The 16770-nt window shown below is 33.3% G+C and overlaps 2 protein-coding genes across 2 annotated transcripts; both read left to right on the top strand.

Moving 5' to 3' along the window:
• The first annotated feature begins 6171 nt into the window (after positions 1–6171).
• LOC111001255 (odorant receptor 94a-like) lies at positions 6172–10657 on the top strand. Its single transcript, XM_045628016.1, has 7 exons — positions 6172–6322; positions 6657–6873; positions 7504–7626; positions 8285–8483; positions 9815–9919; positions 10380–10535; positions 10604–10657. Exons 1-7 carry the CDS (start codon positions 6172–6174, stop codon positions 10655–10657), a joined length of 1005 nt encoding a protein of 334 aa, XP_045483972.1.
• A 3350-nt stretch (positions 10658–14007) lies between these two features.
• On the top strand, positions 14008–15422 carry LOC123689126 (odorant receptor Or1-like). The gene is made up of 5 exons (XM_045627944.1): positions 14008–14270; positions 14486–14662; positions 14783–14887; positions 14975–15130; positions 15330–15422. The coding sequence occupies exons 1-5, from the start codon at positions 14100–14102 to the stop codon at positions 15387–15389; spliced, it is 669 nt and encodes a 222-aa protein (XP_045483900.1). The 5' UTR covers positions 14008–14099; the 3' UTR covers positions 15390–15422.
• The last annotated feature ends 1348 nt before the right edge of the window (positions 15423–16770 follow it).

Raw genomic sequence — 16770 nt, 5'->3', positions numbered from 1 at the left:
AAGTATTGTCTTTTATTTACAAACTTTTACACATTTAAAGAAAAACACTTTTCAGTCACCGTGACCACGCACGCTGTAAAGCACGCGAAACGTCGGTTTAAATTTAAAATTATGTACAAATAATTATAAGTTTAAATATAATAATACATATCTATAATCCGTTAAAAAAGTGTTTTTCTTTAAATTCAAAAAGTAACAAAATATATCTTCAGACGGATTTATATAGTTTTAGAATATTTGATAACACCCGCATCACATGCCCCATCCCTTGTCTTCATCCCTTACCTTCATCAAAGCTATCGTCAGCTAGTGTAGAGTAAAATCTTAAATCAATGTTTTTCACTAGTATTTATTTTATTTCAGTTCAACACTTTCGTCGAGTGTTAGAAATCCGTCTTTACATTATTTCCTTGTAACGAAAGATAAATTCGTTAAAAGTATAGACAGATTTCTAAATAGTCATAATATGTAAAATCGTAACATATATTTGTATTCTATGTTAACAACCTTTGGTTACACTATATTTCTGAGCTTGGTTGAAAAGGTTCTAGTAGTAAGTCCTCTAACCTATCCAGTGTTCCCCTTACACTGCATGATAACATCTCGATACTACCCATGGCCAGATGGCTACCCACTCTGTTAATGTCAAGCTCAAATTCAGTAGAGAACTATATTTTTTTTTTTTTTTTTTTTTCTATATACATGTGTCTTCACTGAGACATCATGGAACATTACGATCTAGCCTAACTTAAGACTAATAAGTAATTTAAGTCTAACCTAATTTACTAAAAAGGATTATTATATAAGTGAGTGTCCAATAACACTACTTACAGTCTCTATTAAAGGGAAGAAGACACTCTGTTCTTGTGTTCTATGTTGCAGACACTCTTTAGCACTTGATATTTACGTACATTATCACTAAATCACTAGTTCAAATGGTTTTGTCCTTTTCAGTCTTCTCACTAAGCCCGTGGTGTCAAGGAGTTGGATAGCCTCGACATTCACGTGATGGTGGAGCCTATGTTCGTGTGCTCCAGCAGTCTTTTTTATTACTGTAGCGACGTCCTCAACATTAAGGTCCCGGTGGAGGTCGTAATTGCGAATGTACCAGGGAGCATTGACTATTCCTCTGAGCACTTTGTTTTGGAAACGTTGGATCACTTGGATGTTACTATTACTGGTGCAGCCCCACAGCTGGCAACCATAAGTCCATACAGGTGTCAGGACTTGTTTGTATATCAATAATTTATTTTGTACTGATAAGGTGGAATGCCTTCCGAGCAACCAGTACAATTTAGTGTAACGGAGATCCAACTCTTCGCGCTTCTTTTTAACATGGACCTTCCATCGTAGTTTAGTGTCCAGCGTCATACCTAGGTACTTAGCTGAATTTTCGAACGGAACTTTGTCGTTATCAATGTATACTGGCAGGTAATTTGATGTCTTGTTGGAAAAGTTAATGTGAACTGATTTCGACTGATTTAGTCTTATCCGCCACTTCTTGGTCCACAAGCCAACAATATTTATAGCTCTTTGTAGTTTTGCTACCGCTTCCTTTTCAGTAGCTGCCGTAGACATGATAGCAGTATCATCGGCAAAGGTCGCGATTATGTTATCTTCTAGTTCAGGGATATCGCACGTGTATAAGAGGTACAGGACCGGACCTAATACACTCCCTTGCGGCACCCCAGCTTTTATTTGTTTCAGTTCTGAATAATCATCTTCTTGTCGTACCCTAAACGTTCTTTGTGTTAAATATGACTCGAGGATATTTGAAAATTGACGAGGCAGTAGTTTCTTCAATTTGTAAACAAGTCCTCGGTGCCACACTTTGTCAAAAGCCTGAGCTACATCTAGAAAGACCGTGGAGCAGACTTTTTGTTCTTCTAGTGCTATTTCAATATTATTTGTAATTCTATGGACCTGCTCTATGGTAGAATGTTTATCTCTGAAACCGAATTGGTAATCCGGTATGAGCTGCTTTTTGGCAATAATGGGGTTAAGACGTTTGAGAAAGAGTTTCTCAAATAGTTTTGCTATAACAGGTAACAGTGAGATTGGCCGGTAAGATGTTACTTCGTGTGGTGGTTTTCCTGGCTTGGGAATCATTATAACTTCCGCAACTTTCCACATACTCGGAACATATTGAAGTCGAAATGTGGCATTAATTAAGGTTGTCATTTTAACTACGGCTTTACGGGGGAGATGCTGTAGTACCTCACCCGTAATTAAATCAAAACCTGGCGCCTTTTTCTTAGTTAAACATTTAATTTCTCTTATAACTTCTTTCGGTGTGACTAGACGGATGTTTAACTCTTCTAACGATGTTTCTTCGAAGTCAAGTGAATCTTCTTCATCGATTTGAAATATATTTTCTAGGTGATCAGCAAACCTCCTAACTTTTTGTATGTTACTTGCAGCCCAATTCCCATTAGACTCTCGTAAGGGAGGAATATGTGTTGTAGGTTTTTTGATATTTCTTATCGCTTTCCAGATGGAGTAGTTGGTGGAACCATCAGATGTTAATTGGCTTAGGTATTTATTTATTGAGGTATCTTTATATATTTTTATCTCTCTCCTTAGTTGTTTAGTAAGATTATTCAGATGTTTTTTGTCTTCAGGACATCTTGTGGAATGCCACCTTTTTCTTTGAGCTCGTTTTGTCTGTATGAGATTTATAATCTCTTTTGGAAAGTAGTTGTTTTGTACCTTTTTCTTAAATTTAGGAGTATTGCTCCAAGCAGCTTGTTGGATGTTCTTTGTAAAGTTATTTACTTCAAATTCTAATTGTTCCTCAGTCTTTAAAGGTACTCTTAGGTCTATCATATTCTCAAGATAAATTTTGAAGCTGTCCCAGTCCGTATGCGGGTTTACGAGAGATGGATTCAGTTTTCGCTTTATAGGGTCTTCGCCAATTGTGAGTAAGATTGGTGAGTGATCTGAGTTCATATCATTGGCTTCCTCTATTTGGAGAACATTTGGTGATACTTCTCTAAATATGAAGAAATCTATAAGATCTGGTATTTTATTCTTGTCTGTTGGCCAGTAGGTAGGCTTTCCTGTCGAAATAGTATCACATCTCAAATCTTTCATAGCATTGAACAGTTCTTTTCCTTTAGTCGATATTAATCTTGATCCCCAGTAGGTATGTTTTGCATTGAAATCGCCTCCCAACACAAATCTATTTCCAAGACTTTCTAGTAGGCTTTTGTACTGATCATACTTAAGTGCATGTCTAGGTGGGCAGTAGATAGATGAAATTGTTAATGGACACTGTTTCATTGCTACGCTTACAGCCACAGCTTGAATATGCTCTTTTTCATATTTAAATGTCTCATGGTGTTTTAAACTGTCCTTTATTATAACTGTACTTCCCCCACTGGATTTATTACTGGGATGAAGGGCATGGTAGGCTTGATATCCTTTAAGTTGAATGTATGACTCCCTGGTAAAATGTGTTTCCGATACCAAGCAGATGTCAATGTTTTCATGTTTAAGAACAATATGAAGTTCTCTTTGGTGTTTTAATAACCCATTAGCATTCCATGCCATTATTTTTAAAGACATCATTGCTTCAGACGTTTAGAAGCTGCTATTATGGTGCCGCTTTCTAGTTTTTTAAGTCTTTCATCAAAAGATGTCAATAATGAAAGTATGGTGTTGATCTTTTCATCTATGCCTGTGTTAGCTTTCTCGTTTAGTTGTGTTGAGGATTTAGCCTTTGGTCCTTTAGTGACCTGAGCAAAAGAAACAGTCTTGGAAACTAGTTTTTCTGGTTTTACAGATTTGACCGGTTCTGTATTTGATTTTGATTTTAAGACGTTTCTCATTTTTTGCAGTTCTTTTGCAACTACACAGCCTCTATAGTTAGCTGGATGTGACTCACCACAGTGAACGCACTTCGGTTTCGCGTCTCGAGGCTTGTTACAGTCTACTGTGAGGTGCTTTGCAGTACATTTTACACACCTCGGCTCCTTGGAGCAGTATTTCTGTGTGTGCCCATAAGCCTGACACCTCTTGCATTGAGGAATCAATTTTGGTGATTTCAGTGGCTGTACATCAATTTTGCAGCCAAGTATCGATTTGATTTGATAAATGTTCTTTATGTTTTCCTCATGATGGAAAGAGAGAATGAACATGTTCAGCGGTTCCTTGTTTTTCCAGCTATATTTAACGGCTGCGTCTAAAATTTTAAATCCTTGGAGGATGAGGTCTTCAACTATCCTATCAGGCTTGCAAGAAGCATGCAGATTTTTTGCCATAACTCTTATTGGTCTGTTCTGCTTGTTTTCGTAAGAGAACCACGAGGCTTCTTCTTCTTTTAGATGTTTTGTGATACATCTATAGGTAGCTTCGCTATTGGTATTGATTTTCACCGATCCATTTCTGAGCATTTTTACTGTAAAGGAGTCTTTATTTAATTCTTTTTTCATTAAAGTGTCGTAAAATGATTGGTATTCAATCACATTTTCGACGATAATCGGGGGTGGAAGGGGTTCCTTTTTGGACTTTTGTTTGGCTACTTCACTACAAGTAACTTCTTTCATGGGGGAAGGGGAGGTGTTTAGTTTCCTTTTCTTTCTGCTTTTTTGTCGCACCCATTCCGTTTCTTTAGCCAGTTCTTCTTCGTCCGTCTCATACTGGATAGGTTCAGCGGCTGCCGCATCCCTTTGTGTTAAGGGTTGATTTTGCTCGAGCTGCGCTATCCGTTCCTTTAGTTCATGGACAATAGTTTCCAGGTCTGAGCATCGGGCTCTTTCCTTTTTCAATTCAGCTATTAATAAGTGGGTTTTAATTTCACTGACAATTGGAGATGCCATGATAAATTTAAAATAATTAAAATTATAAAATCAAAAACCTTGCCTTAATTCATTACACAGTAACAATTAGGTCAACGATTCATCGTAGCGCGACCGCAGCGCTGCGTCAGCGCGTTGCACTTTTTCGATTACAATAATAAATACGCGTCGTTTCTAACCGAAATGGAAACTACGACTCAAACTACGTTCTCAGTAGAGAACTATATGAAAGCAACTTAATATAAAATTTTAAACATAAATACCAGGCATCACGGCATTAGACAAGCCAAATACACATTTAGTTCGGAAAGCTAACAGTTTGCTTAAGTAAACATAAAATTATTATTGTATGAGAAGATAATTGCATGTATCGTTTCGTTTCAGAAGTATAACACATTTTGTTGTTATGATACTATTACAAGATTATTGCTTGCTATTAGTAAGAACTTTGCCATAACTGAATTTTTATTTATGTCAATATTTTAAATTATGCACACGTTTAATTTTGTACATTTATTTTAACCTTTTAACCGTTGCTTTCTATCGCTCAATCCGTTGTTGACCATCTGAAATAGATTGCAAAAATTTATAAAAGTTGCAAATCCCCAATCGACGGATTGTAATGGCCATCTGTCGATACAAGCTATACATGGTAGGTCGGATCGGTGTATGTGGATAGACCTTTGTATGAAATGACAACTGTGCCAATATCCTATCTTAAGATTTTAACTTACACAAGTTTTAAATAATTAAAAGCTTTTTGATATGTTTTAAGCATAGACATGTATATTTTAATATTATTTGTACGGTTTTATTTACTTTATTAGGTTTATATTTATTATCAAATAAATATAAACCTAAAGAGTGTAAAGAGCGAAGAGATTGCATTCTATCCGTTGCCAAAAATGTATTGTAGGGTTTGGTTATTTGGATGCAGATAGGAGATCGATCGACTGTCACGGAATGATCTCAGATTGTTTTCAATCTGAGATTGTGGATTAGTTATTGGGTTCGGGCGTTTAACTTCTATAAATTTATCTTGTAAAATTCTAAAGGATTAGCTTAACAAAATTTTATTAGGAGAAACAATTCTCATCTATTCTTTATTTGTGCGCAACGTTAAGTACAAATGGTCAATCGGCCTGTCAATTCTGTACTACGATGTCTGATATATAAGCTGTTATAGAATACAGACCAATATTCGAGATATGTGGAGACGGCATATCAGTAAAGGCACTAAAGGCAGGCAACTAGAGATTTTTATATTATATTAAAAGGTTTAGGATACCTGTTTTATAGCTTTAAAGACAAATAAAGCCTATAAAGTTCTTTATTACAACGGACTTTAGACAGTAAAGCTTTACCATTAGCCATGGCTATATTTACTGCTAATACAAATTTTTCGTTACGCTTTTCTTTGACATATTTGAAAGTGTTTGGTTTGTGGCCCGCCGTAGGAATTGCGGGATGGAAGAAAATTCTTTTCTATACCTATTTTTTATTTATCTTTATGTTGGTTTTGGGTAAGATTATCAAAACACACAAATTATTCTGTAAATTTAACGCCTTAACAAATCAATCAACCCGCTACATTCCGCAAGAGACTGGTCTCAAAGAAATTAAAGATTTTTTACTCTGCGAACTTTTAGCCAAATCCTCTTTGCTTCTTAAATAGAATTTCCTATTCCGGCTATAAAATGATTTTATAGTTATATTAACAGTCGCCAGCCCCCACTCTTAGTGGAAAAAGGTTGGGAGTTCTTGGGGCTATCTGTTGCCCCAATGACTATATGAATTTGAAACTACTTATATCCCATTGCCCTATTTCTGAATGATTTCTAAATAACACAATTTCAGGCACATACATAGCGATCCAGCTGGTAGACCTGTGGCAGAACTGGGGGAATCTGTCATTGATGACGTCAATCGCCTTCGTGTTGTGCACGAATCTCGTGCACTGTGTGAAGATCTTCAATCTCCTGCTGAGGAGGCGTCGTATAGAACATATCATCAACCGAAATGACTATGTTCTAAAAAATACTACTGGACAGCAGAAGATCGACATCATTCGAAGGTGATTTGGCTTAATATTATATTATTTGTAGGACCAAACGGAATCTTGCTGAGATTTTTGCAAGTTTCTAGTGCTATTAAATTAATATCTTAATATTGTTAAATGTTCATTGTTAGTCGTATTTGACTCGACGTCGTCGTGAGTTTCTTCAAGTCATCAAAATATTACACTCTAAACAGTTAGTTGATTCATGAACATCTTTTTAATTTTCATATATTGACCTTGAATTAAATTATCATGATTCATGTGCACTTTTTACTTTTAGTTTTTTTATGTATCCTATATCAGTTTAGTTTATTTTTATTTTGTTCCTGTTAGGTATGTATTTTTCCTTCTTATTTTATTTGTAATATGTATTTTTGCACTTCTTGCCTACCTTATGTAATTGATTACATGTTTTTTTTCCTTTACTCACAGTGGTTGCCTGGAAGAAATCGTTCGAAAGCGATAAGGCCGCCAGTTGCTTTCATTAAATTATGTTTTTTTTCTTTTATGTAATGTAACGAAGTGTTAATAAATAAATAAATAAATAAATATTGACTTGCGGAAATGCAAAAGATAAAGAATTTAACACGGTGTGTACGTGTATTATACATATTTTGATTTCTCTAAAAAATACTAAACTTGCAGTTGCAATCAGGGAACAACTCTTCACCTGATGACCTTTCTTACCCTAACAACAGTGACTCTGATAGGTTTTGCGGTGGGACCAGCTCTTGAGCCTCAGAAGTTACAGTTGCCACTGCAGGCCTGGTGAGATTTCAATACCTACTTTGTTGTATTACGACACTCTTTAAAACCAATATTAAACTAAATTTAAAAACATTTTCTCATTTTATAGTTTTCAATTTTAAATTATTTTCTATTGCCTACCCAGACTTAGTACATAATATAAATCTCATGTTCTATTGTTATTTGAAACCCGTCGGGTTTGACAATAGTTTGCAAGTAATTGTATTGTAAACAAAATACGATTTTCCAAAATGATCGTGTAATGTCTGATTTTTGCTTTTATGTAAATCTCGCAAGTAATAAATAATTAATTAATTGATTTCCGATAATAATATTAAAATACAATAATTTGTGGCTCCAAACCGCTCAACTCATCACTTAACCACGCCAAGTGGAGTGTCTTTATTTCCTTCTACTTGAATATAAATGTCAGTCCAACTCAAATTACAATATATTATTAGTTAATAAAAATCCAACAGAGCTACAAGTCTGATTTCGTAGGGCTTTTTATTAGGTGATTAGCCTTCTGTAAAATTCGATTGAGTAAGATTTAATTGCAGAATGATGTGCAGACAAATAAATAAATTAAACATAGCCGGGAATTCACACACACACAATTGAATAACCATGCTGCTTAATGTATTTTTATAATTCTTTACCTATAAGGATTTTTCTGTAGGTATCCATACGATTGGAGTAAATCACCGGCCTACGAGCTGACATACTTGCACCAGATATGTGCCATTTATGCGGCGGCCGGTCTCAACGTCAGCAAAGATATGGTGGTGGTATCACTATTAGCACAGTGCCGTTGCAGATTGAGACTCGTAGGATACGATCTCAAAAGTCTTTGTTTGAATATGAGTTCTGGAACAATGGTAACTACAAAAAAACCTTTCTTTAATCCAATATAAAGTATGTTGGATTAAAGAAAGAATTTTAACTAAAACATGTAAGTTCTAAGTGCATTTCGGTTTCCGTTATTGAAAGCCCTTATGTTGTATTAATTATATAAAAATATAAAATTTATTATGTCGTATTATAAAAAAAAACTGATTCCATAAAAAAGCATTGGCAGTAAGTTGTAGTTCAGGTAAAAGTAAAGAACATATTTTATTAATAATCCATACCCCAGTTTCTATCCCATATGTGTTAAATAAATAACATAATATTTTATTAATGGAATATGTTATTTATACTAAAAATAAAATCTCAGTTATGAAAAGAGCAATCGAGAAAGAAAGAGGTGACTTTTTCGCTTACATCTGGTCTCTTCCAGAAGACAGCCACCAAATTCTTTTATAATACAGGATTAAAATTATATCTAAATTTTTGGCGTCGCATATAAAAACCAAATTTATATATATATATTTTTTTTTTTTGAAAAAATATTTATCTTATACTATATGTTATTAAATCCTGGAGAGAGGATGTATTATGTACAGGGAAAAGTAAAACGTATGTGCTCCATCTGTTTTAACTTGGTAATCGTCGTAGCGTCATCGCTACGAGGTATACGAGGTAGCACGCTACGAACATTTCTACGAGCTGAAGATTGCCGAGAAGCATGTATAGGTGGCGTTGTATATAAGTCAATTTAATGTTGTATGTAAATAAATCTAAATTTAGACGAAAAATTTAATTATATTAAGGAAGGTAACTTATGACATTTTATCATTACTAGCGTATGTCGCAAGCACGTGATTTGATGGTACAGGCCAGACTTAATGAGTGTATTCGAGAGCATCAAGATATTTTAGACTCATTAAATGAGCTACAACACTGTTTCTCAGAACCCATCTTCGCACAGTTCACCGTCTCCCTCGTCATCATTTGCGTTACCGCATTTCAGCTCACTAAGGTATGCATGGTAGGTAGGTAGGCAACAAATAATTATAATGATAATCAGTGATTGGTTTCCTAAGACTTTGCCTAAATTGAGTTAGGATGAATTGTATTGTATTCTATTTATTGAATTACAATAAAAAATAATCTTACCTTATATAACAGTTGTATAAATAATGTGAAAGTAAACTAACCGTGTGAGATACCGCGGCTTATTTATATATGTCGAAATCACAGTAAAATAAAATCATGAATTTGCTTTTTCCTTAACCTTGCCTTCATATGACGATTACCTAGATCTTTATAAATGACAATTCATATATTCAAATGTTTATAAAATATTGTAATATCTTTAATATTTTAGCAAATCGGTAACTTTATCAGAATGGCTTCGATGGCAACATACCTTTTAAATATGATGGAACAAGTTTTTATTTATTGTTATGAAGGAAATCAACTGACAGTAGAGGTAACTATCTTCAAAATTTTCTTATTTAATCCCATAACTTAGTTCGTATATTATATAGAAGCAAATTAGATCTATAAAACATAGTTCTATGTTGGATGGTGTTGTGATATTTTTGATTGACGAATTTTAAAGAATAGTATTGGCCTAGTGGCTTCAGTGTGCGACCTACTACGACAGGTTCAATCACCGGTCCAATGTGTACCAATGGACTTTCTATGTGTGCATTTATCATTCGCTCCAACGGTGAAGGAAATATCGTGAAAAAACCGGCTTAGACCCAAAAACTCGGTGTGTGTGTCCGGCACGGAAGGCGATACTTTAATAAGTAAAATAACTAAAACCTGTAAAGGTTGTAGTGCCGTTGGTATTATAGTTATTATTTTTAAACTATGCAAGAACCCTTCTAACGTCTAAGATTATAAGGCATCCTGTTATATCTATGGAGTAAAATGTATTGCAGAGTGAGAATGTTTCTCGTTCTGCATACGAGTGGCCATGGTATACGTGTAGCGTGCGTGTGCGTCGGTCTACGTTGATCCTAATGACGCGTTGTCGTCGGACCGCTATGCTCACTGCTGGGGGATTTACTAGTCTTTCTCTGGATTCTTTTATGAGAGTACGTATAATTTTTATACGTTAATTTTGATCTGAATTGGAATTGAGTTTAATTTGGAATTATTGCAGATTTTAAAGGCATCGTACACATTTTTTACGGTATTACGCCAAGTAAGCGAATGAAAATATGGTCCTGAAATTCTATGTAGTATTTCAAACTAGTTTGAGAAAAACCTGTAGAGTTTTTGGAGTAAAAAAATTTGTTGTTTTAACTGCTATACTAAATATAGCTTCTTACCATAAATACTTTTGTAGCGATTATTATTAATGAATAAATATTATGATTACTTATTGTTTAATTATTATAACTTCAATTTTTCATTCAATAATTGATAGACTTGTAAATATTTGCATGTGTATGTTGCAAATATTTACAAGTCAATGTTTAAGAGTATTTAAATTAAAAAAAAATTATTTAACCTTCACATTTTGAAACATTTTTAAGCTTTTGTTTTACAAATATAAACGAAATACATAATCAAATTAATTGTTTGTAGTCAATAAAGCATAAAGGTCTGTATTTAATTGTCTAATTGTAAGTGACAACGCTAGATTGAATTGTCGATAATTGATGAAAATCGCTGTGTGAGTTGCTCAACTCTGAAAACGAAATTCAACATTTCAAACTATATATATTTATATTTCCTATTCAATTTAGATTGTTCTAGAAGATACTGCTTCTTCTGTTTAAATGTTGTTCAAACGTGAATCACTCCTGGCCGGAAGAACATTTTGTCTAATACGTTTTTCTTATGAATAATGGTAAATGCAAATTAAATAACCATAAATGGAACAAATAGCGTTTAATAAATTCAATAAGGCATTCAAGATGCATCTTAGAATGAATATAGTACACTAAAATTGGGACGGCTAATGGCGATATGTATCTCGCTCGTATATACTTACATATTAAGTTTTTCATGTAAATAAAATACCTTTTTGTTATAAGAAATAAAGTTCTTTAAACTTTAAATATGCATTTCTAGCTCTATCAAAGTAAGTATCAAAAAAATCCAGCAAAGATAAATTTCATTTTGCTTTGTGTGTTACATCCCTGTAAACACAAATTAAATCAATTTTGTATATTTACGTAATTAAGTCTGCGGGTTTTCTTCTATTGTTTCAAATATATTGTAGACAAAACAAAAGAACAACGTATTCCATACTTAGAAATGAGTTTTTTCATTAATAATACTAACTATTCCCTTCGGGTATCGCTCACTTGGCTTAGGATTATGGGGCTATGGGCTCCGGATACTTTAGGATGGAAGAGAATGTTATATACTTGGCACACAGGTTTTGTGTATATGCTAGTTGTAGGTATGAATTTAATTTAATTTTAAAAATCTTTAAAAATAAGTAGTTAGTAAAGTGAAATTTTAAAAATTCCTTATCAATTTTAATCCTTATAAATATTATTAAGAACATACCTGTATATGTTGAACCAACAGTAATAGGTCTCACCCAACCAACCATCCTTTTTGATGAGGGCAATGTGGTTCGCGCCGAAAAGAATGGGAACAATTTCTGTATTGACATTACCTGAATACATAAAGTAGATTAATTTTGCTATCGAATTTACTAGTTGTTCGCCTCGCCTCACCCACAGAATGCAATGTTAAGTTTTTTAAATGTTAGGGTGAGATTCTATCCAATTCTGATGCCGAACCAGGTTTAAAAGATAAAATGGCATAAAACATCTTTATTTTGAATTTAAAGGCATGTTTCTTACTGTTAGTAGGTCGAGAAAATATATTAGTCTGTATATTTTGAATAAAATATTCAATCAAAGCCTATATAATTAATACAATCTTTAGGCACATTCATCATAATCCAAGCTACTGATTTATTCATTATCTGGGGAGATATACAACTCATGACGGCGAGTGCGTTTGTACTATTAACAAATCTGACTCACAGTTTAAAAATTCTCAACATGGTTGTGAGAGGTGATCGTATCAAGAGCATCGTTAATAAAAATTATACGGTATTGAAAATGCAAGTTTCTGTTGAAGCCAAGAAAGCGGTAAAAACGTAAGCGTTGCTGATTTAAATTTAATTTTTTTATTTTTTATTTTTTATATTTTATGTTTTATTTCCTGGTCATACACAAATTTCAATTCTTAGTTACTATAAAATGTCGACTGTATTATTATTATCTATTCTTTGTGATAGACAGTACCTTTGAACTATTTATAAACTTGTAATAATAACGCGACGTCATCTTTTAAAACATGATTTTTATTATTATTAATGATACGTTTGCTTAATAAAATAAAAGAATGGGCATTAAAATTTCAGTTCCTTGGGTGCATATATGTTGTATTTTACAGATGTGACCTTGAAGTCAATATACGTTCAATGTTATTCGCTTTTATGACCGCAACAACGATATCACTATGGGCTCTTGCTGCAGCGACAGAAAACCAAAATAAACAGCTACCCATGAGAGCCTGGTTAGTTAAATAAACTATATATTTAAATAAAAATACTCAGAAAACAAGTATCTATTATATATGAAGTCTTCTAAATCTCATCTTTCCTAAATGATAACAAGTAAATTTGCTCTTTTGCTTTTCTAAAAGAAAGATCTTAAACGTAGGTAACACTGAAAATGTTTAGAACTGGCCAGTTAAAAACATTGCTAATGAAAACTTTTTTTTCATTTCAATTTTAGAACACTTTGGTAACCTAATTGCATTAATTTGTCATTTGTTTTTGTGAACTGGCGGCAAATCTAAAACTCTTATTACATATGAAAATGAACCTAACGCGAAAAAAAAATCGGTCAATGATTTATTATGACTTCGCTGTGGGCTTACTCAACAACAAAGCTATGATAGGCTGCGATTAGCAGTTCTTAATAAAACCCCGTCTCGTGCCACTATTTACAATTGGTTTACGAGTTTAAGCGTTGACGTAGCAATCTCAATGCTGATCCGCGTGAGGGACGTCCTTAACAGCTAACTATTGAAGATAAAATCAGTGCTGTGCGACGCATAATAGAGGAAGATAAGAATGACTTATTAGCAGATATAGGCAAGCCTAGGCATTGGTATGAGTCAAGTTGTCTTGGAAAAAATTCAACAGTAGCACTATCAGCAGGATCCTCCTTCACCACGACAATGCTTCAGCGCAGTTCGCAAAACGAACTGTTGATTATTTGACTATAGCAGGTGTCGAGATAACGAGTCATCTGCCAACAGTCGTGACCTGGCGCTTTACGACTTTCATTTATTTCCAAGAAATAAACATAAAATTCGAGGTATTCGAGCCATGAAGATGCGGTGAAAACGTACAAAATAACCATAGATGACTGCTTTTCTCAGTGGTTCTATCGAATGCGACGATGTGTAGAGCGGTGAAAAAAGCCATTTCGGAGGAGTATAAACACAGTGACACGAGAATTTTAGTTCACCATGTCCGCATTTTTCTATGCGCGACAAACAATATCATCATAAACAGCTTTATATGATATACTGTTAATCAACACGTTAACTAATATTTTATTCTATTCAATATATTCTAAACCCCCAGGTACCCTTTCAACGCGTCCCAGTCTCCAATGTACGAGATCGCCTACCTACATCAGTCGCTGTCTCTAATGCTGTCAGCTAGTATGAACGCCAGCAAAGATATTGTAGTAATGGCGCTTATTGCTCAATGTCGCTGCAGATTTCGACTCATTAACATTGCATTAAAAGGGTTGTGCAGAGATTTGCATATTGTTAATAACGTATGTTTTAAAATTTTATTTATCGACCACAATATTTGCCTAATTTTCTAATTCACCTAGTTATCTGCTGCCTTGTATTGAGTGACTTTTTTTATATATGTTAGTAAAATTATATTCTTAATAATAGGAGCCGGCATAGATGCATAATGTCAAAAGTACGAGATAGATGCTGTGGTCATCTTGTATGGGTTATTGACTGTATTGAATTATTTCAGCGTTTATCTAAGAAGCAAGAAGAGATTGTGACAGTTCGCCTCGGTAATTTTATAGCTGAGCATCAAGATACCTTGGAGACAGTGAATGAACTAGAACGCTGCTTCACGCAGCCGACCTTCGCACAGTTCACCGTATCACTAGCCATCATATGCGTAACCGCCTTTCAGCTTGTTTTTGTATGTATATCAAAACATTTGAGGATATGAGAATAATTTCTTGAAATAAAAAATTAATGTATAAAATGACGCATGCCGGAAATACTACGTTCTGTATTCATTTTTTTAATTATCTTATAGCAAACCGGTAATATGCTTCGAATGCTATCTATGACCTTCTATCTCCTAAATATGGTGGACCAAGTATACCTTTACTGTCGCGAAGGAAACGAACTTACTATTGAGGTATGTAGCACATAAAATCTTTATTTTAAATTAATTATCGTCAATGTTGTTGATGTGTGTGTTGAATGTTTTTTTTTATAATTGTAGAGTGAAAACGTGTCACGTTCTGCGTACGAGTGGCCGTGGTATACGTGTAGCGTGCGTGTACGTCGATCAACGTTGATCCTAATGACGCGTTGTTGCCGCACCGCCAAGCTCACAGCTGGGGGATTTACTACTCTTTCTCTTACTACGTTTGTGAGCGTGAGTTTTATTTTAATACTACCGAAAGAGAAAATAAAATAAATTCAGTTTATATTAACATTTTTTTATACTTGTATTTTTACATGACAAAGTTCGATTTTAGCTAATACCAACTATTATTGAAAGAATACATAGATATTAATAATTTTCTCAATATAAAAATAAAAACATTGAGTGATAAAATAATTTCCGATTTCAGATTTGCAAAGCATCGTATTCTTTCTTTACTGTCCTTAAACAAGTAGACGAAGACACTTAAAAATATTATAACTTATCTTAAATTTAAATAGCGCACTTAGATTAGTTAATAAAACACAACATTTTACTGTTATATTTTAAGTATTCTGGAGTACTTAGTAGTTTATAATATTATCCTAGTTATTTCTCGTTCTATGCAGCATGTAAACTGCTTTTATGGAAATCAAAACATGACAACTTAACGTTGAAATTGCTATTATATAATATTTATATTAAAATCAAAATAAACCTACCGTAAATACTGTAAAGTTATAATTTGTTCCTAAATTGGTATGTAATTAGTATCGAGGTGGTGATAATTACCGTGTTATACGATACTTTTAATAACCAGTAATCACTGAATAAACACATGAGTTGCAAACTTGGCTCTTAATTTTTAAAATGTCTTTAAAATACAAAAAAGGTCATCTTCATATTAAGAACAACAGTATATAAAAACTTTGTATAAAAACAAAGTTTTTATATACTGTTGTTCTTAATAATATGTAATAATAATTTGTAATAATTTAATGAATAAAATATATGCATCAGTACGTAGATGTAAATAGTTTTATTAATTAATTTAATATGAGCTTTATAAATCTATTGAACAACTGGACCTGGATAAGGAGAAAATTTATATCATTCACATGTGTGTTTAGATAATTTTCAATTAGAGGTTGAGTAATAATTAAAGTAAAGTAAAATTAGAAGCATTTAATGTATATTTCTTATTTTTGACGTTCATAAGTGAAGTAGTGTGTTACCTATATGAATAAATGATTTTTGATTTGATCTAACTATTATTTCACAGACTGAACGCACCTGATTTTATTTTGCAACAAAAAAAAGCGTGGAAAAAGCACTAAGAATGAATAAGAAATTTGGCTATGGGTATGGCTTACAGTATTGTTAGTATATTAAAATGTTTGTAACATCTGCAATCGATATAAGAAATATTGTTAAAATTAGTAGTAAAATATATAAGTAGTACGTCAGGTACTCATACTTATCAAAATGAAGTTTTTCATTGACCACACTTACTACGGTCTAAAGTTCTCACTCAATGTATTGCAATTATCTGGTTTTTATGCGCCTGATACGTTAACGGGGTTTGGAAGAACACTATACGCTGTATACTTCATTATGTTTTATGTGTTAATTATTGGTATTGTTAATTTTTGTTTCTATACAAATTATTGTTAATCGTGATTTGCGTATACAAAAGGATAAATTCAGTATAGTTTATTATAATTCAGGAATTAGAAACGAGCTCACGCTCACATTTATATCATTAAAATAATGTTACCGAATTGCCTATATGATATTGCTGGTATTTTACAGAATTTAAGTAATATGTTAGGCTATAAATTTTTCGTAAACTATATCAGATGTCAGCAAAA

This window comes from Pieris rapae, chromosome 4 (genome assembly GCF_905147795.1).
Source record: "Pieris rapae chromosome 4, ilPieRapa1.1, whole genome shotgun sequence".
NCBI classification, from domain to species: domain Eukaryota; kingdom Metazoa; phylum Arthropoda; class Insecta; order Lepidoptera; family Pieridae; genus Pieris; species Pieris rapae.
The sequence above is the reverse complement of the archived record's forward strand: the minus strand, read 5'-3'. Positions and strand labels throughout refer to the sequence as shown.

Excerpts from the sequence above, each read along its gene's own strand:
- LOC111001255 (XM_045628016.1), top strand. The coding sequence starts at position 6,172 with ATGGCTATATTTACTGCTAATACAAATTTTTCGTTACGCTTTTCTTTG. Across the intron at positions 6,874-7,503 it reads AAGATCGACATCATTCGAAG|TTGCAATCAGGGAACAACTC; the intron begins GTGATTTGGCTT and ends CTAAACTTGCAG. Across the intron at positions 8,484-9,814 it reads ATATGAGTTCTGGAACAATG|CAAATCGGTAACTTTATCAG; the intron begins GTAACTACAAAA and ends TTAATATTTTAG.
- LOC123689126 (XM_045627944.1), top strand. The coding sequence starts at position 14,100 with ATGTACGAGATCGCCTACCTACATCAGTCGCTGTCTCTAATGCTGTCA. Across the intron at positions 14,271-14,485 it reads ATTTGCATATTGTTAATAAC|CGTTTATCTAAGAAGCAAGA; the intron begins GTATGTTTTAAA and ends GAATTATTTCAG. Across the intron at positions 15,131-15,329 it reads CTCTTACTACGTTTGTGAGC|ATTTGCAAAGCATCGTATTC; the intron begins GTGAGTTTTATT and ends TTCCGATTTCAG.